Source organism: Choloepus didactylus, chromosome 21 (assembly GCF_015220235.1).
Source record: "Choloepus didactylus isolate mChoDid1 chromosome 21, mChoDid1.pri, whole genome shotgun sequence".
Lineage (NCBI taxonomy): Eukaryota > Metazoa > Chordata > Mammalia > Pilosa > Megalonychidae > Choloepus > Choloepus didactylus.
The window spans coordinates 25,543,779-25,566,683 of NC_051327.1; the positions used below are offsets into that span (position 1 = coordinate 25,543,779).

The 22,905-nt window shown below is 55.7% G+C and overlaps 2 protein-coding genes across 12 annotated transcripts in view; both read left to right on the forward strand.

Moving 5' to 3' along the window:
- The first annotated feature begins 62 nt into the window (after positions 1-62).
- On the forward strand, positions 63-4,849 carry MRM2 (mitochondrial rRNA methyltransferase 2). 6 transcript variants are annotated; one of them, XM_037814325.1, is made up of 4 exons: positions 636-754; positions 850-991; positions 1,252-1,535; positions 3,707-4,849. In XM_037814325.1, exons 2-4 carry the CDS (start codon positions 945-947, stop codon positions 4,147-4,149), a joined length of 774 nt encoding a protein of 257 aa, XP_037670253.1. In that variant the 5' UTR covers positions 636-754; positions 850-944; the 3' UTR covers positions 4,150-4,849. The 6 variants fall into 6 exon arrangements, with proteins under 6 accessions (XP_037670254.1, XP_037670251.1, XP_037670256.1 ...); XM_037814326.1 differs by lacking the exons at positions 636-754; positions 850-991 and adding an exon at positions 63-96; XM_037814323.1 differs by lacking the exon at positions 850-991 and having other exon boundaries at positions 107-754.
- Positions 4,850-5,208: 359 nt separating this feature from the next.
- MAD1L1 (mitotic arrest deficient 1 like 1) overlaps positions 5,209-22,905 on the forward strand; it is a 248,881-nt gene continuing 231,184 nt past the window's right edge. Inside the window, exons 1-9 of one of the 6 annotated variants that reach the window (XM_037815403.1) lie at positions 5,209-5,467; positions 9,889-10,051; positions 12,107-12,247; positions 14,176-14,355; positions 16,835-16,959; positions 17,962-18,043; positions 19,239-19,369; positions 19,515-19,629; positions 21,639-21,700. In XM_037815403.1, coding sequence (XP_037671331.1) covers positions 5,463-5,467; positions 9,889-10,051; positions 12,107-12,247; positions 14,176-14,355; positions 16,835-16,959; positions 17,962-18,043; positions 19,239-19,369; positions 19,515-19,629; positions 21,639-21,700 — 1,004 coding nt within the window. In that variant the 5' untranslated portion in view covers positions 5,209-5,462. Of the gene's footprint in view, positions 5,468-5,699; positions 5,739-5,774; positions 6,346-9,888; positions 10,052-12,106; positions 12,248-14,175; positions 14,356-16,834; positions 16,960-17,961; positions 18,044-19,238; positions 19,370-19,514; positions 19,630-21,638; positions 21,701-22,905 lie in introns of those variants that run through there. The other 5 variants (XM_037815397.1, XM_037815398.1, XM_037815400.1 and 2 more) reach the window with 5 other exon arrangements.

A 22,905-nucleotide genomic window follows, 5' to 3' on the forward strand; every position in this document is an offset into this window, starting at 1 on the left:
TGGCGCGGCCGGAAGCGTGGGCGGGCACTTCCGGCGTCGCGGCCGGGCACTTCCGGCGTCGCGGGCCCGGGAGCGGACGCGGGTGCTCATGGCGGGGTGAGCGCGCGGCGTGGTCGCGGGAGCTCGGCCCGCGTTCGTGGGGTGCCTGCCGCCTGCGTGCGGAGACGGAGGCGGCTAGGGGCTGCGCCCGGGGTCTCCTCCCTAGAGGGCGGTCCCGGAGCGGGCCGTCGCGCAGCTCCTCCTGAGAATTCAGTGGCCGTGAGGACCGCGCCCAGGAGGTGTCTTTAGAGCCAGACCCACAGCCACGTCCGGAGAGAAGAGCTTGCACCCACAGAGCGCGGGTGGCTGCCCGCGAAGCGGCTTGAGACCGACCGCGGGTGCAGGGTGGCGGGGAAGCGCGTGAGGACCACGGGGAAACCAGAGGCCTCTGTGGCTGGGATTCAGGGTGCGGGGAGGCGCTGGGGAGCGCCATGGCGTAAATCGGCAGACTGGGGGTGTGAGACAGTTCTTCATCTTGACTGCCTGTGTAGTTCCCACCCGTCAGCCCCATCGTCCCATGAGACCCCTAAAGCCTTCAGAAGACAGAGATGCTCTATGGTCGTATCCAGGTCTTTGCTGTTGAAGGAGATTGGGGTCCTGGCGCCAATTACACATGGATCTTGGAGATAATGATGGCTTTTTTTCATTACAAAAATGGACAGAAAACTGTATGCAGTTGTGACAGTTCAGTGAGGAGTGATAAGTATAGCCTCTGGTATGTCTAGCCTGGCTGTTGTGCGTAGTCAGTAAGTGTTAAAAGCCTAACTTGTCAAAAGAGATTTGGAAATTGCCTTTCAACCGTTCACACAGGTTGGTTTCCATTTCATTAAAAAGTTCGACAGTCGGGGCCCAGTGTTAGCTGCTGAAGCTGTGCAACTAAGTAACGAAAGCAAGGGCCAGGCCTCATGGGGCTTCCTCACAGCCTTTCAGAGCACAATGAAATGTTTCCCAGGTGAGGAAAGATTATTACTTCCATTAATTTTATCAGTTCTGTTTAACCTTGATAAAAAGACTTGGGAGAATAAACAGGTCTGGACTAAAAGGTAGAATGCCTGATTTCTGATTTCTGTCCTTGTGGCCTTGTCAAGTCACCTCCCCTCTTGGACCTCAGTGCCCCAGCTCTAAAAATGAGTGGGTTGAACAAAAGGTACTTCCAAGTTCATGACACGTGGATCTTTGTGATGCCAACCTGCCTGCTTTTTCTTCTCACAGGTGCATGAAGCTGGTGTGTGCTTCCATTCGAGGGTTCCACACTGCCCTGAGTCGTTACAAGGCTCGGACAGGCGCCGAGCACCTGTGGCTCACGCGGCATTTCAAGGACCCGTTCGTGAAGGCTGCAAAAGTGGAGAGTTACCGGTGTCGAAGTGCCTTCAAGCTTCTGGAGGTGAATGCGAAGCACCAGATCCTGCGCCCCGGCCTACGGGTGCTGGACTGCGGGGCTGCCCCCGGGGCGTGGAGCCAGGTGGCTGTGCAGAGAGTCAATGCCACTGGCACAGGTGGGGCCTCATGCTGCCCTCAGGGCCTCTGACCACAGCGGGCCTCAGTGGACACAAGCACACAGCCCTCTGCCCGTGGAGAGGCACGACTGAGCCACTTCCACACACATAGTGTGGTGTTGGTTGTCTAGTAATAATGAAACAAATTTCCAGAATGAAAGACCAGGTACCTAGGAAGGCATAATGAAAAGAAAAATCGCTTCAAATCATGCCACCAACATATAACAACATTAATGTCTTGGTGTACATTTATATAGAATTTGTTTTTGTGCATATATATATTTCTTATATTTTAAAAAATATTTACCATAGTCTTGCTACTTTGGAACCTGCTCTTTTCACCTAACGATAAGACAGCTTTACGTGACAGTCAAACTGAGTCAGCACCACAGTTTCCCTGTCCTGCTCTTTGAAGCCCCGGGGTTCCATGGAAGTCCCAGCGGGGCCGCCCACATGTAGGATCTCAGGCTCTGGGTCAACCCGAGGGACTTGCCTTCCATCTGTTTTACATTTCAGGGTCTGATGAAGATTTTCTAAATAAAAAGGTTTTCCTGATTGAAAAACAAACTAACCATCCTTATGAGCTGGAAAACTATGTGATCATTTTAAACAGCTGCATATTATTCCAATTAATGGCTGTACTGTGGCTTATTTAACCAGTGCCCTAATTTTGGGCATCTAGGTTGCTCTCAGGTTTTTTCTTGCTCCATTACATTTCCCACTGTAAGCCTGAGGGTAACTGTGCATAGGCATTTACGCAGTGTGTGACAGTTCACATAGGGTAGGGGCATTTGTGCCCATTTTTCTAATGAGAAAATTGACTTGTGGAATGTACAGGGCCGGGAACGCCAGTCCCCTGGGCTCAGTCATCAGCCTCACTGCTGGTGACGGGTTCACAATGAGCTCTTGGCGTTTTTGCCTGCTGCCTTGGGTGGCCCCTGCCTGTGGATGGAAGGCCACACGGGACTTTGAGCTCAATAATTTTTATTGAATAAAGGGAAGAATTTGTGTCAGAAACTTGAGTTCTTTTTCCCACCACTGTGCCTACTCACACACCTCACAACTGATTCTGTTGCTCCCTGTTCCCGTGCCACCTCTTGAGGAGAATTACCCTGTTTAAATTGGAAGAAGCAGCCATAGCAGAGTGTGGATAATCTGGCTTAGGTTTCTTTTCCTTCCAAAAATGCATCCAAAGCCATTTGCCTTTAGTGTCAACCTAAAGTTGCAATAGATGGGGATGTTAGAGGAAAAGAAGCCTAAGTGTGTAAAATGAGGTATAATGTTCCACACTCCAGAGATGGAATTTGAGGGTTTTCGCCTTTGAGGAATGAGGTATTCTTTAAAATATTTTGATTTCCAATTGTTAGATAGGAAACCCACATATCCCCCCCTCCCCCTTTAGTATAGCCTTTTTTGTTCCACAGACTGAACTGGTAAATCTGTGACTGTTCTCTTAGAAAAAGATGACAAAATTTATCAACAGAGTCAAAAGGCTCTTCTCGGTGTGGGGAAGTGAAGTAGCGATGGGGCACCAAGGCTTGTGAAGAGGGGGGCTTTGGATGTGGGTGCAGGGTGGGAAGAGGGGGAGGTGGAAGCCCAGGAAAGCCAGAAATCTTTTGAGATTATGTAAAATTAGGATCTTTTTTAAATTTTAAGGCTGGTATTACTCAAATATGGCAAGACACTGATGTTTGAACCTTATTTTGTATCTGTTCATTTTCCCATCTCTTGGTTTGTTTCTAATAATTTTTACACTGAAGAAAATTGGGTTAAACCGCAGAATGGAATTATTGATTTAAGCCAGGGGCACTTTTTATGTTAGTGTGTAATTTTCTGTTTTAGTTCATCATAAAGATGAGTTGGATAAGAACTGTTTCACCGAGAGGGAGCCCTGGGTAGTGATCCATCAGTGTCACTCTGTGGGCTCTGCGGAAGCCACTTTTTCTCTAGGCCTCAGTTTCTCAGTTGTAGAGTGAGGGACAATCTCCTTTTACCCCCATGTGTCTTTATGTGATGTATAGAAAGTGGGAGAAGTGCTTGTGTCTGTTTTTGTACATTGGCCCTCTTCCTTTGTCATGCTTTTATATTTCTATTTTATCATTTGATTGCATGTATTTTTGGGTCAAGGTTTAGGATGTAAATAAGTGATGCATTGATCGTTTCTTCTTTAGATCCCGGCTCTCCTGTTGGCTTTGTGCTTGGGGTAGATCTTCTTCATATATTTCCCCTGGAAGGAGCAACTTTTCTGTGCCCTGCTGATGTGACTGACCCAAGAACTTTACAGAGAATCCGAGAAATGCTTCCTGGCCAGAGAGCAGATGTGATTCTGAGTGACATGGCACCCAATGCCACAGGGATTCGGGAGCTTGATCATGACAGGCTCATCAGCCTGTGCTTGTCCCTTTTGGATATGGCTCCAGACATCCTGCAGCCTGGGGGAACAGTCCTTTGTAAAACCTGGGCTGGAAGTCAAAGCCATAGGTTACAGAAGAGACTGAGAAAAGAATTCCAGAACACAAGGACTGTAAAACCTGAAGCCAGCAGGAAAGAGTCGTCAGAGGTGTACCTCTTGGCCACCCAATACAGAGGAGCAAAGGGGTCTTCCAAGGCATGAAAGTTTCTGCTGCTTCCCAGGGTGGGGGGTGGGCCCATTTAACTAAAAAAGTGGCCTGATCTCTACCTGAAGGGTGGCTGGGGAGAGCTGGGCTGTGAGCTCGGGGGTGCAGCAGGACCCAGGGGGAACCGTTTTTCTTTTTAAACCCAAAAGATGACAAAACTATTCAATTGCCATGGTCTGTGACTAAACAAAGTTACATGTGATTTTCGAAGAGAAAGTTGCGAAAAAGAGAAAGGTGAAGAGCGAAGGATGGAAAGGGCCTGAAGGAAAGACGCAGGCACGTGCCTTCACGGAACTCCTCTCACTGTCAGGCCGGCATTGAGAAGCGCGTTTTCCACCCTCGCTCCAAGGTCTGCAGCTGTTGTTTTGGCTTCATAGTGCAATGTAGGAAGATGTGAAATTTCATTCTGGGGATTCATTTCCATCTCTCTGCTGGATGATCGGAAAATGCATCCGTTCTTCAAGCAGAGAGCGTTCCCAGAGCAATTAGGGAAGAGATTCGGTATGAATTTATGCGTGGGGCGGGTATGCTTTGTTTTTCACTGGAAATAAATATTGCTGTAATACTCCAGGCTCCAGAGACTGTAAAGGTAATTGCCAAAGCAAGCAGTGATGCGGTGTGTTCATTTTCTTTTACTGTCTTCCAGGAACTCGATGTAGCTTTATGAAAGAATATATATAGATTGTATCATTTTAAGGGATTTCCATGCTTTTAAGTTTTCTTTTTAAATTGGCTGGTTTCCTAAAGGCCATTTCCTAGAGGTGCTCTTCTCTCAAGAAACGTTTATTGACTAAGGATGATTGAGTTCCGGGGACCAGTGGGGGATCGCCATCAGGGCCCTGGGCTTAGTCCCGCTCCCTGAAGACACGGTAGGTCAGATTTTGAACTTTATTTTTGGTTGCAGTTAGCTGGTTGAACCCAGAGAATGCACTGCCCCGCTCCACGCCACTCCCTCGCCCGAGCCCGTTTCATTCTGGGGCACACAAACAAGCCCCGTGTTCGGAAGGAGGGACACTCGGCGCCTGTGGCCAGCGCCTTGGAGGAAAGCCCGAGCTGGGCGCTGGAGGGGAGAGGACGCTGCTCCGGAGGAAGGGCTCCGCGTTAACGCAGCGGCAAAGCGTACTGTAATTCCAGGGGCGAAGTGGCGGTGCTGCCACCGAGGAGCAGCCCAGGCCGATGCGGCGGGGGCAGGGGGAGCGCTCCGAGGCCCGGGCCCTGGACGTCTCAGCGCCCTGGAAGGCAGCCCCGCGAGGAGCGGTCCCTCTCTCCGCCTGGCCCGGGGACACTGAGAACGCATCAGCGCGGCCAAATGCCGTAGGAAGAACTTGTTGGGGGTCAAAAGTGCAAAAAGTGTGGCCCTAAGCGGCGGCGCGGGGGCGCCCGGGGCTCCAGCGGCCCCTCCTCGGGGCGGGGGTCCTGGCGGCCCGGGCCGGGGCCCAGACGCGGGAACGTGGCCTCGGGCGGGCGCGCAGCGGTCCCTCGCGGCCGCCGTCCCGCTCAGCTCTCGCGAGAGTGCCGCGCGCCTCTCGCGGTAAGTGCGCGCTGCGGCGAGGAGGGAGATCCGAGCGCGGCGACGGGCGGCTGGGTGAGCGGCGGAGGGGCGCGGAGCGGGGCGCGGGGCGCGGGGCGCGGGGCAGGGGCCGGGCCCGGGGGCCCCTCGAGGTGTCCGAGCGCGGCCGCCGCCGCCTCACCTGGCTCCGCGCGGGGTCGGCGCTGACCCCGAGCCCCGTGGGCCCGCCCGGCTGCCCACCGCACCTGCCCCGCTCACCGGCCGCTGCCCCGAGTGGGGCCTGCGGGACGCTTGTCCCTCGTCGGAGGGATGCTCCCCCTGGCTCGGCCCCGGAGAGCGACGGCTCTTGTTCACGTCAGTGTTCTGCTCCCCAGACCCTGTCGCCGCCGAGCAGAAACCGGGCGACACCTGTCCTCAGGTGCCCGGCGCCTTGCTCGGCTTCACGTTCTCGGGTTCGTCGGGTGGTCGCCGGGATCAGAGCTGCTTGCCTTTTCATGGCTGAGTGCTGTTCACCGTTCGGACGGACCCTGGTGTTGGCCCGTCACGGTCGGGCCGTGCGGTTGTTTCCACGCTTTGTCTGCTGTGCACAGTACTGCTGACGAACTCGGGTGTCGACGTGTGTCTGAGCCCGTTTTCAGTTCTCGGGGGGACATACCCAAGAATGCGGCTGCCAGGCCATGTGGTAATTCTATATTTAACTTTTTGAACAACTGCTGTGTTGCTTCAACAGTGGTTGCACCGTTTTACATTTCCACCAAGGATACACTGGAGTTCCAATTTGTCCGCATCCTTTCCAGCACTTGACACTTTCGGTTTTTTCCACACTAGCCATCCTTGTGGCTGTGAAGTGGTAGCTCTTGGTTTTGATTTGCATTTCCCTAATGTCTAATGATGTTTGAGTATCTTTTCATGTGCTTATTGGCCATTTGTACATCCTCTTTCAAAAATGTCTGTTCAAGTTCTTTCCCCAATTTTTGAGTTCTTTGTGTTTTAGTTGTTGCATTGTAAATGTTCTTTATATTTTGTGGATATAAAGTCCCTGTCCAATACATGGTTTGCAAATATTTTCTCCTGTTTTGTAGGTTGCCTTTTCACATTCTTGACGATGCCCTTTGATGCACGAAGGTTGTTAATTTTGATGAAGTCTAATTTAACCTGTTTTTTGCTTCTGTTGCTCATCACTTTGGTGTCATATCTAAGAATCCATGGCTGAATCCCTAGCCTTGAAGATGTGCCCCCATGTTATCTTCAAGAGTTTTATGGTTTTAATTCTCATATTTAGGTCCTTGATCCATTTTGAGTTGAGTTTTCTGTATTGTGTGAGTCAGGGGTCTGCCTTCTTTCTTCTGCATGATTTCCAGTTTTCTCAACACTGTTTGTTGAAGAGACTGTCCTTTGCCCATGCATGTACTTAGCACCTTTCTCAAAAATCATTTGGTAGTAGATGTGTGGGTATATTTACAGAGTTTAAATTATATTTCACTGGTCTGTTTTTCTATCCTTAAGCCAGTACCACACTGACAGGTTTTGGACAGTGTTAATATCTTAGCAATATTAAGTATTCTAATCTATGAACATGTGATATTGTGCTATTTATTTAGGTCTTCTTTAATTTCTTTCAGCAGTATTTTGTGGCTTTCATTATATAAGACTTTCATATCCTTTGTTAAATTTATTTCTAGATACTTTTTGTTTTATATGTTATTGTAAATGGAATTTTCTTAATCTCCTCTTCAGATTGTTCATTGCTAGCGTGTAGAAACATAATTGATTTTTGCCTGTTGACCTTGTACGCTGACCCTTTGCTGCATTTGTTTGTTAGCTTCAGTAGTTTTCTTGTGTTTTCCTTGGGATCTCCTGCATTTCTTCTTTTGAGGAAAGTATGGTAGTTGTTACGACTTCCATTTTACAAATAAGTAACCGGTGGTCAAAGAAAGATGCGAAGGTACTTGCCCAAGGTTTCACTGCTCGTAGCTAGTAGAAGAGCCAAGATATCCCATGTTCATGGATTGGAGATCAGTATTGTTAAGATGCCAATACTACCCAGAGTGATTTGCATATTTAATGTAATCACAGTCAAAATGCTGGCAGCCTTCTTGCAGAAAGGAAGAGCCAACCATCAAATTCATCTGGAACTGGAAGGGACCTTGAATAGCCAAAGCCACCCTGAAAAAGAAGAACTAGATGGGGGGATTTACATTTTCCAAATTCAAAGCTCGTTACAGAGCTCCAGTAATCAAAACAGCGGCACAGGAACAAGGACAGACTTATAGCCCAATGGAATAGAATTGACAGTTCAGAAGTAAACCCACAAATACATGGCCCATTGATTTTTGACAAGGGTGCTAAGTCTACTCAATGGGGAAAGAATAGTCTCTTTAATAAATGGTGCTGGGAGAACTGGATATCCACATGTGAAAGAATGAAAATGGACCCCTACTTCACACCATGGACAAAAGTTAATTCAAAATGGATCTGCAACCTAAGTATAAGAGCTAAAACTATAAAACTCATAGAAGGAAACATAGGGAAATACCTTCAAGATCTTGTATTAGGCGATATATTCTTGAACTTTACACCAAAAGCATGTGCAGTAAAAGGAAAAACAGATAACTAGGACATCATCAATGTTAAAGACTTTTGTGCATCAAAGGACAAAGGGAAAAGACAACCTATAGAATGGGAGAAGATATTTGAAAACCTTGTATCTGGTCAGGGTTTAATATCTAGAACATAGAGTGAGCTCCTAGAATTCAACAACCAAAGACAAACAACCCAATTAGAAGACGGGCAAAGAACTTGAATAGACACTTCTCCAAAGAAGACATACAAATGGTCAATAAGCACATGAAAAGATGCTCAGCATCATTTAGTTATTGAGAAATGCAAATCAAAACTATAATGAGATACCATTTCAAATTTACTAGAATGGTAATTATTAAAACAATTGAAAGTAACAAGTGTTGGTGAGGAGGTGGAGAAATATGCATTGCTGGTAGAAAGGTAAAATGGTGCAGCTGTTGTACCTCAGAAAGTTCAATATAGTATCATCATATAACCCGGCAATCCCACTTTTAGGTTATGTTTCAAGGAACTGAAAGCGGAGACTTGAACAGACACTTGTTCACAGCATTATTCACAGTTACCAAAAGGTGAAAACAAGTTGGTATCCATCCACAGATGAATGGATCAGCAAAATGTGGTCTGTCCATACAGTGGAATACTACTTAGCCATAAAACGGAACGAAGTTCTGATGCACGCCACAACATGGATGAACTTTGGAGGCATGTTGAGTGAAATAAGCCAGTCACAAAAGGACAGATGCTGTATGATTTTACGTATATGAACTAGCTAGAATATGCTGGTTTATCGAGCCAGAAAGTAGACTACAGGTTACTGGGGATGGGGGTGGGGATAACGGGGAGTTACTGCTTAGTGGGTGCAGAGCTTTGTTGGGGTGACGGAAAAGGTTGGCAGTGGGCAGTAGTGATGATAGCCCAGCATTGTGAGTTAATTAATGGCACTGGATTGTGTATGTGGCAGTGGTTGAGATGGGAAATTTCACGTTGTATATTTGTTACCACAATGAAAATAAAACAATGAAGAATAAAGCAAAAAAAACCCCCCAAGAAACAGCAGCCCTGTGTGTAGCCACAGTTGCAGCATCTGCATGTGGAGACTTTTCTGGGGATGCTGACTGTCATCCTCAGAAAAGCTGTGCACAGCTGGCCTCCGTGGCCTCAGTTACAGAGGAGGAAGCCAAGGTGTGACATCTTGGCTCGGGTAAACGTCAGACACCGTAGCTTGCTCTTAGGCACGTTGTTGAAAATAGTCATAATACTTATTATTGTGGTCGTTCATGTGTACTAGTCAGTGGTGTCGCTCTGGTTGTCTGTCACCATTGCGTCAGTCTTCGTGTCCGGTTCCCAGAAGGCCTGGCATTTTTGCAGGATTATGTGGAAGATGTGTCACCTGCTCCACTGGAGCTGCCTGTCAGCTGGCTTGTGGTTGAGGTTTGGTGGCATGTTGTCTTTCTGTGCCTCCATTTCTTCTCTGGTGATAGGGGATTTGGACTTCCAGGTAGCTTCCCAAGAACATGGTCCTGAGGACACCTGAATCTTTTCATGGCCTGAAGAGATCTGTGGGGGGGATGGGCTGCCCCAGGGGCATCGTGTAACCCTGGCTGCCGCCAGCTCCTCTGACCTCCCGCTTGTCGCCCTCCAGAAGTAGCGTGGCCATGGAGGACCTGGGGGAGAACACCACCGTCTTGTCCACCCTGAGGTCTCTGAACAACTTCATTTCCCAGCGAGTGGAGGGAGGAGCTGGACGGGATGTTTCCAGCTCCGTCCGAGGTTCCCTGCAGATGCAGTATCAGCAGAGCATGCAGGTGGGTGGGGCGAGTGGTAGAGGTGCCTGGGTAAGCCGGGCCCCTGCAGGTTCCAGGTTGTCCAGGTGGTGAAACGGGAGACTCCTTTCAGACCCCCAGGGTGGGCATTCAGAGTGTCGGGGAGATGGCCCGAGACCAGGGCCTGGCCCTGACCGTGCTGTCTCCAGAGCCTTCTCTGTCAGCTTCCCCAGGAGGGTTGCACTGACAAGCTCACGGCCGCTCCCGATAGGATGGGAAAGCCAGTGTCCTCATTTAATTGGGGAGAAAAGCAGTCCCCTCGTGGGGCTGGCACGTGGCAGGACAGCTCTGAAGCCTGCTGAGCGGGCCCGGGCAGCGAGTGCATCTTCACCGAACTCGGACCGGATGTGTGGGGTGGGCGCAGTGTTTGCAGATTTGTTTACATCTGCCATAGGGTGATTTTCATGGTTTTCCTCTGGTTATAGTCCTATTTCACTTTGTGGCATTCTTGGGAACACTCACTGTAGAGCGCTACAAAGGGATCAGTGTCCAGAAGGACTTTAGGTTCCAAAGAGTTGTGGGGCCTATCCCAGCCGGGGCAGGGATGACGGGGTGTTCCCACCCGGTGACCCGCCCCTCGCCCCTGCCAGACCTCGGCCCGTGCGGCCTCCCTGCCCGGCTGTGCTGCTGGTGCCTCTGCCGACATGGCCTTGCGGAAAGGTCCACAGCTCCTGAGAGCTGGTCTGTTTGGAGGTGCCCATTGCTTGTCCCTGTAAAGCTGCCCCTGTCCTTCTTGGCAACCACTGATCTTTGCTCTGAGATCAGGTCTTCTGTGCTTTAATTTTTCCTTTGGGTGCTAAGACGCTCTTTTATGGGATGACGGTGATGGTAGATGGTAGTTGTTTTTGATCATTGCCTTTTGGCAAAATAAGAACTGGGCAACTGGTCTGAAAAATGTTATGACTTTATTGATGGCAAATGTCTCCAGAAGTTGCCCCATGTGCCCTGGGGAGTCACGTCGCCCCTGACTGAGTACCTGCCTTAGCCTGGGGCCTCTCAGATGGATTCCCACGAATCACTTGAGCATGTGTTTAGGGGAGATTCTGATTCAGTGAGTCTGGGGTGTGGCCCAAGAGGCTTGTTTCTGCGAGTGCCAAGAAGATGCCATGCGGCTGGGCTGTGGTGCTCCCTGGCTGGCAGTCTCGTTTAATGCCAGCAGTTCATGGACACCTCCTGACGCCCTTCAAGGCTTGAGCCCCCTGTGGGAGGCAGAATTTGAAGGTGGCCCCCCAAATTCCCAGCCCCCAGTGTATATACACCTTCTCTGGGTTATTCAGTCATACACTGCTTAGGTGTGGCTCTGGAGGGATTTTGAAGATCTGATCAAGGTCTCAGGTTGGTTGCCTGCAATATGGGGAGAAGATCTGGGTGGGCCTGACCTAAACACATGAGCCCTTTGATTTTGGGCCTGGAGGTCGGAGACAGAGAAGGCAGAGATTCAGAGCAGGGGTCTGACATGAGGGGGTTCCCCATCGCTGGGTTTGGAAGTGGAGGTCTTGCAGGAGCCGACAGTGGCTCCCAGCTGGCAGCCAGCAAGTAAATGGGGATGTCATCTGACAACCACCAGAGCTCGGAAGAGAATCCTGAGTTCTGATGAGAACACAGCCACCTGCCACCTCAATGTTAGCCTCAGGAGACCCTGATCAGAGGACCGACTGTGCCGTGTCTGGACTTCTGACCTGTAGAACTGTTAGCCAATAAGTAGGTGCTGTTTTAAGGTGTTTGGTGGGTGGTAATTTGTTTCACGGCAATAGATAATCAATACACACACTTTCCCAAAACAGGCTTACACACCACTATGGTAAAATACACCTTCTTCCTGGCATTCTTCTTTGTCCTTATCCCTCTGCTTGCCGCCTGCCCTCCTCCACTTCCCAGTTAGGGACCAGGCCTGGTGGGGCCCCCCCTTCTCTCTGCCGGAGGCCCAGCCCAAGGCCATGTCAGGAGCAGGTGCTTGGGAGGTTGGGTGGCTTGTGCCACTGCCCCGTGGGTGCAGCCCTGAGGTGTTTGTCTTTTCTTTGGCTGTCATGTGCTCAGTTGGAGGAACGAGCGGAGCAGATCCGTTCCAAGTCCCACCTCATCCAGGTGGAGCGGGAGAAGATGCAGATGGAGCTGAGTCACAAGAGGGCTCGCGTGGAATTGGAGAGAGCGGCCACGACCAGCGCCAGGAATTATGAGGTGGGTTCAGGTGGGGGCCGGGCCATTTCTGGAGGCTTGCGATTTACAAGATTCCTGCCCGGGGATAAGAAAAAGAACCCAGTGTGCTTGGAGTGCTTGGAACCTGGTGGCCAGGGCCTTCCCTAGGCCAGCTCGGGGGCAGGGCAGTGTCCTGGAGGAGGAGGGGCCTGCTGTGAAGGGCTGCCCCCCGCCCTGCTGCCCAGCGAGGTCGTGGAAGGTGGGTCGGGCAGAACCACTGGGCCGTCCGGAAGTGACAGGTGTACTGTCTAGGTCTCGGTCTGGGCTGTGGGGCTGCAGGGCACAGCGCCCCAGTCCCAGTGGCTGCTCTGTTGTGTCCCTGGTTGCCTGGGGCAGGCTGGAGAAGGCAGCGCCCTGCTCCTCAGGGAAGCTCTAGGTCTCACCCAGCGTGTGCACCCGTTTGCCTTGCTTCGGTCACCAGCACTTTGTCACGGTTTCTCGGTCAGCGCTGATCAGTGCTGGGTCAGAGCCGCCCCGCTTCCCCGCCTCTACCTGAGGACGGACATCTGGCCCCACTGTCTCCTGACGTGACGTGTTCACACATGTTCTTGGTCCCTGTAAAAATGGCCACTGGCTTCAGGGGTGTGCTGCTGACTGGGTTCATCAGCCCGGCCTGCTGCGCTCTGGCGTGGGGGCTCATGTCGGCTGGAGCCTCGGACCGAGCGTGAGACACTGCCCATGTGTTCTCGGTGGGGCTGGGCTTGGCCGACATCCTGGGTCACGCCTCGGGGCACAGCCCTGGAGGTCCTGGTGGGAAGAGGAGGGGGCACCGTAGTGCTCCCTGCAGCTGTTGGAGCACCCCAAGTCGGGTGAGGGCAGGAGGGGCACCATAGTGCTTGGAGCCACCCTTGCCGCTGCCAGTCTCCTCTCTAGTTGCTGCAGCCCTGGCTGGGGTTTTCCGAAGCCTTCCCGGGTCCTGGGTGTGGGGTAGAGCGGCACGTGCCCTGTGCGAGCTGGGTGCTGGGCACCTGGGCAGGTCCGTTTCTGGTAAGGTGGAGTCAGTGGTCAGCAGAGTGGCGGGCTCCAGCACATACCACGTCTTCCTCCGGGGACTCTGCTCCCCCTTTGCTCCTGGTTCCCGTCACCTTGTGGGCCGGGGTAGGCTCAGAGGCCCCGTCCGTTCTTGGAAGCTCCCCACGGATCATCAGAGGCAGAAGGGCTGAGTGTGAGTCTCAGTTTTGTCCCTTCTCCTCAGCTAAGGGTTTTGCACAAACGCTGTAGTCTTTCTGAGGTGCTGTGCGAGAGCATGCACTGCCTGCAAGCTTGGGCCCAGGGTAGACTGCCCATAGGCTCATGTCCTCACTACCTGCCCTGCTGTGACATCTGCCCGCTGGGGCGAGGCTGACGCATTTTAACAATAGCCGGAGTGTGGTCAGACCAAATCTGCCAGGGCTGCAAAAGCACAGATGCTTCTTTCCAGGGTTGGATTTGAATTTTAGGTTTCCCCACTCCATGTCCTCTGCCCAGACAACCACTTGCTGCAGATGGTGTGACTGTGGGGTGCAGTCCCTGCCCGAGGCCTCTCGGAGGGACACGGCTTCTCATCTGTGGGAGGCACCGTGCTCGAGGCTTCCGGGGCCCGGCCTGGGTCTGCACTGGCCCTCCTTCTGCCCTCCGCTCACCCCCTTCCCGCCCTCCTCCCACCCTTCTCCTGCCCTCCTCCCGCCCACTGCTCTCCCTCCTCCTGCCCTCCTTTCTCCCACCCTCCACCCTCCTCCCACCCTCCTCCTGCCCTCCGCTCACCCTCTTCCCGCCCTCCTCCTGCCCTCTGCCTGTCCTCCGCTCTCCCTCCTCTCGCCCTCCTCCTCCCCTCTGTTGGCTCTTGGCTTCCTGTCCTGGGAGGTCCCCAGTCAGACGAAAGTCCCTCCTTGGGGTGGCATCTCACTAGCGCCACGTCCCTCTCCTTTCAGCGCGAGGTCGACCGCAACCAGGAGCTCTTGACGCGTATCCGGCAGCTGCAGGAGCGGGAGGCCGAGGCCGAGGCCAAGCTGCAGGAGCAGCTGGAACGCCACAGGGCGTGCACGCAGAGCCTGGACGCGGCCAGCAGGAGGCTGCGGGAGAAGGAGGACAGCCTGGCCGAGGCCAGCGAGGTAACTGCCGCCCCAGCCCGGGGATGCCCCTGTCCCATCGGCCGTCGTCTGGGAGAAAGAGGGAACTCGCTTCCGGGTCCACCTCTGTTCCTTCCTGAGTTCCTCCTTCCGTTCTGCCTCTGACCTGGGCACCTGCGTTTTTTGCTTAGTTGTGACCACACAGAAACGTTAGTTTTTTGTTCTGTGGTCTTTAGTTAACAGGTTAAGCAGTTTTCGGTCTTTGTAATTATGTCTTTTGATGATTGACTAGCCTGTTTGTTTCCACGTCTTGTTATTTTACACACGCACACGCCTGGTGTGTATGTAGATCAGATGGGACAGAGAGACGTGGTGCCTCTTTGCTCCGTTGGGGTGTTTTATTCACGCAGGTGCCTGGGCGTAGGGCCGTGAGGACAGCAGGTGCCCTGGTGGTGTTCCCTGCCCTGGCTGTGCTGTGCTCCCTCCGGGGCCGGGGACTCCTCTTTCACTTGGCGTTTCCTGTGCAGACGGTGCTGGTTGTTGCTGTCAGGAGCCGCGGGCAGGCGCCTCCCGCAGCTTGTTGGCAGGGCCTCTCGGCTTCCGACAGCATCAGAGGGCGTCTGTGAAACTTCGCTGTATCTCACTCTCCTGCTGACTGGAAAGGAGCCCGCGTGGGCACGGGGGGACTGGACACTCCAGCCTTCCTGTCTCTTTTCTGTGGCGTACAGGATCACAGTGCCAGGGGGGCAGAAAGGCTGCTCGGGGGGGAGTAGGGGAGCCGGGGTCGTTGGTGTTCTGTCTCTGCTGGGCAGAGCCTCGGAAGCAGGCTCCGGGTTATTTTTGCTTTCCACGCTGGAGTGCGTTAGGGTTGTTCTACATCTGTCTTCTGAAGTGACCTGGGCAGGAGGGCACCACGATCGGCCTCGAGGAGTTCCGCTCTGGCCTCTGCCTGGCTGAGCCGTGTGGGGCAGCCCTGGGCCCTGGGCCGTGGTGGGGGCGGGCGGGGCGCCCTGACGTGTGGGATGGTGAGGCAGGCAGGCAGCTCAGGTGCGGGCCAGGAGGGGAGAGCCCCCCAGCTGCAGGGCTAGAGAGAGGCTGCTGGGCGGGCGGCTGGCGGTAGGCGAGACCCCAGCCACGGTGGTGGGGTACGGGCTTCGACACCACGTCCTGAGGGGCCTCCCGTGGGCTCCTGGACAGGGCCCTGATGCTCTGAGCACAGACTGGAATGTTCCTGCTTGCTTGCTGACAGCCCAGACGCCCACCGCGTTTGTCCTCCACCTGGGTCCAGCTTTGGGCCAGTGCCCCGTGCGCGTTTACTGAAATCAGTGGGCCTTCTTGACGGCTGTCCTCCCCTGGGAAGAGTGTCTCGAATGCCCTTGTTGTTCTCTGACTCTCCACTGACAGCTCCCTGCTGCAGTCAGGCTGCGTGCACAGTTTGGTGCTGGGTGGGACTGAGCCCCCATGTCCACCTCCCCAGAGGGTCTGGGTGGAGAGCCAAGATGCGTCCCGGGGGGTCTAGTCGGGCTGAGGTTCTTGCGGGCAGGGGCACCTGGGACGTCCCCTGTGGTGGGGGTCCCTGTTCTCACCATCAGCTGCAGGCCGGTCCTGACAGGTCCCAGGCCGGGAGAGGGGACACTGTCAGTGGCTCATCGACCGTGATACCTCGGGGGGACTTGTCTCCTCACTTGGGCTTGACCCATATTCTTTCTTCTGCCTGGAAGGTTCCAGGGGATTGGGGTGGCCAGAGGCCACAGGAGGGTGGACTCAGTGCCCGGCGGCCCCACCTCGTGCTGGCATCGGCCCTGCCTGCCCCTCGGTGGGGAGCACAGGTGGGCCCTGCCGGCTTCGTCTTGGGGACCACCCCAGCTCTTTGCGTCCCCTGACCGCTTCTCTTGTCAGCCAGGGGTGTACGGCCCGGCTTGCTCTGGTCTCCGAGGCATTCTCTCAGTGTCTGTCCATACTCTGTGGCTTTCGTAGTTTAGCCCCGAGGACACCCCAGGCCCTATGTCCACCCTGCTGGTCTGTGGGTAATGTTTTTAGCAGTAGCTGAACCGTCATGTGGCGGAGGAGGGAGGGAAGGACTAGGCCGGGAGAGGGGTGGGCGTGGGCGGGAGGCTGCACAGCCTCAGGGCCCTTGTGTGGAGGTGCGGGCAGGGCCTCCGGGTGCCGCCCTTTGTGCCCAGTGGTCACTTTGATGTGACTGACTTTCCCGGAGGTGCCGGCTGACCCCCACTTCTCCCACCGGCCTGGGAGCCCTGAGGCAGCGTCCTGGGGGGAGGAGAGCTTCTGGGGGCTGGGGGAGGTGGTGGCCCCTCGCTGGGGAGTTCATCTGGGTTGTCCCAGGCATGGGGCAGTGTGGTGATGATGTCTGTCGCAGACGGGCGGTGCCCAGCTCTTCCTCCACCTCGGGCTCTGGGGCCCGTCACTCCACCCGTGCGTGTGTAGCGCCCACTCCCTCCGTGCGCACAGGCCCTGGCAGCTGGGGAGGGTGCTCTCTTCTCTGTCCTATCTTTGCTTCCAGACCATCAACGTGTTAAAGGGGCGGATCTCGGAGCTGCAGTGGAGTGTCATGAACCAGGAGATGCAGGTGAAGAGTCTGGAGTCTGAGAAGCAAGGGCTGAAGGAGCAGCTGGACTTGCAGCACGTGTGAGTGGGCTCGGCCGGGCTGGACCAGGCCAGGGGGCTCAGCTCGGGGGCCCTGAGTTGTGTGCAGGGTCTCCGCGCCCTTCCAAGGTGAGCTCAGTGGCATGCCGTGAGGAAGCCTGGTCTGGGAGCGGCTGCGCCGAGCGCCTGGTGTTTGATTGTATGGGAAGCCACGTGAGAAACAGGCTTCTGCAGCCACCGGGGACTGCCCTGTCTCCCATCCGGACCCCCATCCATCCACACGCTTTGGGCACCTGGAGGTGCCCTCTGAGGCGATCCTGCACCTTCCTGGCCTGCTGGGAGAGGCAGACACACAGACCCGGGCGCTGGGGCGTTGCCCTGTCTTGAGAACAGGGGAGCAGCAGCTTCTCCCTGGAGGCCCCGGGAAGGACCTTCCCAGCGAGGGCTTCCATAGAAGATGCTGTGCTTGAGCCTATGGGCGTGGGGGTCCCGGCTGGGTGGGCAGGAGGTGCTGGGGGAGGACCCCACAGCAGGCAGAGGCATGAAGGCTGAGGCACTTGCTGTGGGGAGGTGAGGTCAGAAAATCAGGTGTGCGGGGTGGCCCGACAGGAGGTGAGGGCGGGAGAGCAGGTGTCTGGGCCTCGGCGCTCTCTTGGGGTTTTGACTCCGATGTGGCCATCGCTAGTAGCACCGGCAGCTGTGGGCTCAGCAAGGGTGCTCTGGCCACTGGTTGTATGGAGGAGATCAGAGGAGAGGCCCTGGGTGGGGGCCAGGCCTGTGACGCTCGTCCCTCAGAGGGGGCACACCCTTTTCCCAGAGCCAGGGCTCGAGGAGGCCCAGGGCGCGAGCAGCCATGGGGGAGGGAGGGGTCGGGAAGGCTGTGCCTTGCAGGTGACCAGGTGGGAAGACCAAGGCCCCAGGTGAGCGGGCTGGGCTGGCTCTTGCAGTGGGAGTGTGCGTGTGGGTGGCGGGGACGCACTGGGGAGGCCTCAGGGCCAGGGCAGTCGCTGGATTTCTGCCTACAACATACTTCTCTTTTAATAGAAAGTGGCAGGAAGCGAATCAGAAAATTCAGGAACTCCAGGCCAGCCAGGAGGTGAGGGCCGAGCACGAGCAGAAGATCAAGGTGAGTTGCCGAGGCCTGTCCCCAGGTGTAGACATCCTCGTGGGCTCCACCCTCCCAACACCGCAGGTGCTGCTGCGCCAGGAGCCTGTTGGGCACTGTGGGTCCTCGGCTGCACCCGTCGCTGTGATGTGTGCCCGATGCTGCACAGGGCAGGGGTCACCCCCCCGTGGGGGAAGGCAGACAGTACCCACCCCAGCAACTGCACGGCCTCACGGGGGTTGTCAGGAGGACGGGAGAAGCTTGGATTGCTAGGCGAGCTGCAGCCCTGCTGGAATCAGAGGCGGGTGGCTGACGAGTCATGCTCTGTGGCCTCGCTGCGGGGAGGTCACCGGGTGGGGACTCGGATCCCTCTGATGGTCCCCACTGCCCTTAAAAGAAACTCCAAAGCCTGGCCATGGCCCGTAGCACCTGGCTCCTCGTTGCCCGCACCCCATCGTGTCGCCTCTTCTGTCCAGTTCTGCTGGACTTTTGGTTCGGGCTGCCCAGGCCCCCTTGCCCCTGGGCTTGGCATGTGCTCTCCTCTCCAGCTGGCATGCTCGCCATCTCTGCCCTCCAGCCCTTCCCACCTCCGACCCAGGCTCCATCTCCCTGGCTCCTCAGCCTTCGCACACGCCTCTGTGGGCTGCTGTCTGCTTCTCCACCAGGCCGGGAGCTCCCTTGGAGAGCTGTGCTCGGCCGCTGCATCACCTGTCCCCGGGGCTGGCCCCCAGAGTGTGTGAACGCCGGGCCGGCTGTCTCGGTCTGACTCTCGTGGCAGCCGACTTCCTTTGCCTGGTCAACCATTTGCCCTTAATGAGTGGATGCCCACTGCCTCCCGCTGTGCTGCGGGGACTGGATGCTCTTGGGAAGAGTCTGTCCTCACTGTGGGGAAGGACGGTAGTCGTACGTGTACCACTAGAGGGCGGAAGCTCAGCCCTGGCATGTGAGCACTGGGCTGTTTTACTGTTGCCTTTATCTGGGGCCTCGGGAGGTGTAAGATGGGGTCCCATCCTTGAGGAGCTCCCCGAGGGGAGCACAGCTGTGGAAGCCCCAGCTTACAGGTCAGCGTAGGATGCAGCAGTCAGGGAGGGCTTCCCAGAGGAGGGGTCATGAGAGGAGGCGCGAGCAAGGAGGAGTGCTGGGGTCTGGGTCACTAAGCTCGCTGTCAGAGGGTCTTCCTGGTTTCCGTGACCTCCCTGCCCCTGGTCTCCTTTAGGATTTGGAGCAGAAGCTGTCCCTGCAGGAGCAGGATGCGGCGGTTGTGAAGAGCATGAAGTCAGAGCTGGTGCGCTTCCCCAAGATGGAGCGGGAGCTGAAGCAGCTGCGGGAGGAGAACACGCGCCTGCGGTGAGGAGGGAAGGGGGCTGGGGGCTGGGGGCTGTGCGCACAAGGGTCCCTGGGGTGCTGGGACCGGGCCGCGCCCAGCTGCTGGTGCAGGCCGAGGCCCCGGGACAGATAGTCTTTGGGGATAACTTTATTTCCTGCCCGGCAGGGAGATGCGGGAGACCAATGGGCTGCTGAAGGAGGAGCTGGAGGGGCTGCAGAGGAAGCTGGGGCGCCAGGAGAAGCTGCAGGAGAGTCTGGTCACCCTGGAACTGGAGCGGGAGGTAAGGGTGGTCCTGAGAGCGGTGCGCGGCCGCAGCTCATCCTCTGCTCAGTCATGTTCTGTGGGTCCCTGGATGTCTGAGTCGTGCGTTCTGGCTCATTCTGGCCGGTCACTTAAAATGTGAACGTTGCCATGACTCTGTGGCGAGCAGAGGGACGGTCTCCCAGCGTCATCCGCGCCATGGTCGCAGAGGCTGTGGGTTCGTCACGGTTCGTGGCAAAGGGGCGTTGAGTGTGCAGGTGGAATTCGGGTTCTGGATGAGCTGACCTTGAGGTGGGGAGCTTACCCTAGAACGTCTGGTGGGCCCAGTGTCCCTAAAGCCCTTAGACATGGAGGAGGAGGGAAGGGGAGGCCAGGGATGCGATTCTTCGTGATGAGGACAGAGCCCGCAGTAACGGCTTCAAAGATGGAGGACAGGGCCACGAGCCGAGGCATGGGGCGGCTGCTGGACCCAGGAAAGGCCTCCCTTAGAGGCCTCCCTGCTGACACCTTCGTTTTTCCAGTGAGTCCCATGCTGACCTGGTGACTTCCAGCTGGAAGATAAAAACTGTGGTTTAAAGACACAGCGTGTGGTGGTTTGTTCCAGCAGCACAGGAAACGAACACAGATGGCGAGGCAAAGAAGAAAGGGCATGTTGCACCTGTAGGAAGCGACGGGAGGCCTGTGCCGAGTTCCCGTCGCCGTGTCTGCTGCTGGGGATCACAGGTGGCGTTTTGTGGGAAGCTGTCAGAGTAGCCCGAGGGCGTCGGTGCTGGCGGAGAGGAGACGGAGGCTCAGCACAGCCAGCCGCCTGGCCCAGACCTGGCCGGTTTCGGGTTCGCTGTGGCCCGGAATGACGGCCTCCTGGCTCCTGGCCTGTCCTACCACATGGTTTTCCCACAGTCTCTGGATTTGCTGTAAATCAGGTTCCTGTTGTCCCTGCAGTTTTCAAAGGCTTGAAGGCCTGTAAGAGTTGTCAGCCCACCTGGTTCTGCTGTTTGTCAGCTGCCCCACCCGCCAGTGCCGTGCACATCTGCGTTTCCCACCGTCTGAACCATGTGGCGCTGTGTCTTTCTCGGAGCCCCAGGACGACTGAGGTGGCGGGTGGGCTGTGAGGAGCTCGAGCTCTAGTTTCTCTTGGGGGCGAGAGCTGAGTGCTTGCTGGTTTACTTAGAGGTGTAGCCTGGACGGATGGCTCTAGGTAAGCTGTTTTTCTCTGGAGGCTTCATGCCTCCTGCCTACTTCCCACCCCTGCAAAAAAAAAACCCAACAAACAGCCACCCACCAGCACCCGTTTGAGCCGGCTCCTGCTTGCGCCCGTCCAGCTGCGTTGGCTGCCACTGCAGCTGTGGCCCCAGGCCTGCTGTCGGGCCTGCGGGGGAGGCTCGGGGTCCAGCAGAAATAACTTTCTTGCTCCCGTGGTGTTTTTTGGCCAACCGAGTCTTTCCCACCGTGGTGTTATCTGAGTGTCCCCGTGCCTTGGGGGGACTGGCTGGGCCAGCTCTGGGTGCCGTGTTAGATGCTGGGATCTTGAGCTGGGACCCTCTGTGACCTGGGACAGGGCTGCTTTGTTGCTACTGCTTGGCCTTACGTCTGCTTTCCACTTCGCCCCAGCCCTCCTGAGTGGCATTTCACCTGGGCTGTATCTTCTGTCCACAGTGTCAGGACAGCCTGGTGGTTGAGATCTGGGGCTCTTGGCTCACACGTCCTGGTTTCAGGCCTGCTGGCTGTGTGCCCTTGGGCAAGGTCCCTGACCTCTTTGGTCCTGAGGAGCCCTGAAGAAGGAAGGAGAGGCAGTGGGGCCTTGGGGCTTCGGTCCTGGGAGGCCGGCAGCCTGGCTCCTCGCCCGTACCCACTGGGTTCCCTGCAGCCCACCGGGCTCCTGTTGTAGTTGTTGCCAGACCAATGAGGTGGCAAGTAGCTGGGGATGAGCTGGTTGCCGTGTGGTAGTGAGGAGGAAGGAGGGGGCCATGAGGTCCTTGGCGGGGGGCCATGGGGGTACTGCTTGACCCTTCTGCTTCCTCTTCGCAGAGGCTGCTGGGGAAGCTGCAGAGCTGGGAGGTGCTGGACCAGACGTCAGGCTTGAACATCCGGTAGGTGGAGGAAGCAGGGCTTCGCGAACCCTGGCCGGCCTGCACCCCTCTGGGTCCTGTCCAGCTGCGTGTCTGTTGGCCGTTGGTGGGCAGCCCCTCTGCGCCCCTTCAGGGTCAGTGATGTCCTTTCAGGGCAGGAGAGAAACGCGGCTAAGTGACTCTTCCTGCTGGGTCTTAACATCTTCATTTGAAACCAGAATATTTGCACAAAGTGGGAGCTGTTGATTGGTTGCCTTGCATTCGTGGGCTTTGTTAAAGGGCTCTTTTTTAATATCCTGAGGAAGTAATTGCTTTTAGGGGAAATGGTTCTTTTTAGGTGATTATAGGAGTGAAGATGAGCTGAGTTTTTAGGGAATAAAAAAAAGGAGGAAAAGAAAGCTTGCTGAAGGGCTGTCGTCCGGTCAGGCCCCAGTGGCCCCGTCCACTGGCCTGCCCTCTGCCTGCCTGGGCTGAGTGGCACCGGTGAGCTGGGGGCTGCTGTGGGGCTGGGCCTTGGTGTTCTGAGCTGGGGCTGGGTGGGGTGGCTGCTCCCCCCTGTGGCCTGTCCCGCTGTTCTGCTGCTGCCTTCTCGGGACCACCACTCGTCTGTCTCCAGCCACCTGTATCTGCGGTTGGGGCGCCCGGTACTCCCGGTTTCGGGGAGGAAGAGTTGACCTGGGGTAGGCCCTCCAAGCTCCAGGGCCTGTGGGGTTCCGGGAGCCTTTGGTTTCTTCTTTGCTTTTGTGATTAAGACCGCCAGTGCCTGGCAGTTGTTCCTGCTGCTCTTTGAGGCTGGGCCGAGATCGACAGCCTTCCTCACAGAGTCGTCCTGTAATTGCACCGTCCACTGCTGGTCCTGGGATTACCTCCTGTTCCGATCGGCATTATTGGCGTCAGTTCCCTGACACTTGAAAATGCCTCTTTGTTTTCTCTTTGCTGTGCTAAGTCACAGAGAGCAAACCAGCTGCTGCTTCCCCTTGAACTCCACCTGCAAAGCCCGGGTTCCTGTCGGGCTGTCCCCAGCGGGGCCTAAATGCTCTGTGCTTCCTCCTGCTCTCTGGACTTATTAACCACCTGGAAAGCCTCCTTCCTCTCCCAGGGATACCAGTCAGATTAGAAACCTCCGTGACTTCTTCCCTGTGAGGGAGATCAAGGCCCAGTTGCGCCTTCTAATTGGGCCGGCCCTGCTGGAGCATTTGCGTGCCCAGTGTCTGCCACAGAGCACA

Coding starts and splice junctions, on each gene's coding strand:
- MRM2 (XM_037814323.1), top strand. CDS start 588: ATGCTCTATGGTCGTATCCAGGTCTTTGCTGTTGAAGGAGATTGGGGT. Junction 755..1,251: donor AGTGATAAGTATAGCCTCTG/GTATGTCTAGCC, acceptor TTCTTCTCACAG/GTGCATGAAGCTGGTGTGTG. Junction 1,536..3,706: donor AGTCAATGCCACTGGCACAG/GTGGGGCCTCAT, acceptor TTTCTTCTTTAG/ATCCCGGCTCTCCTGTTGGC.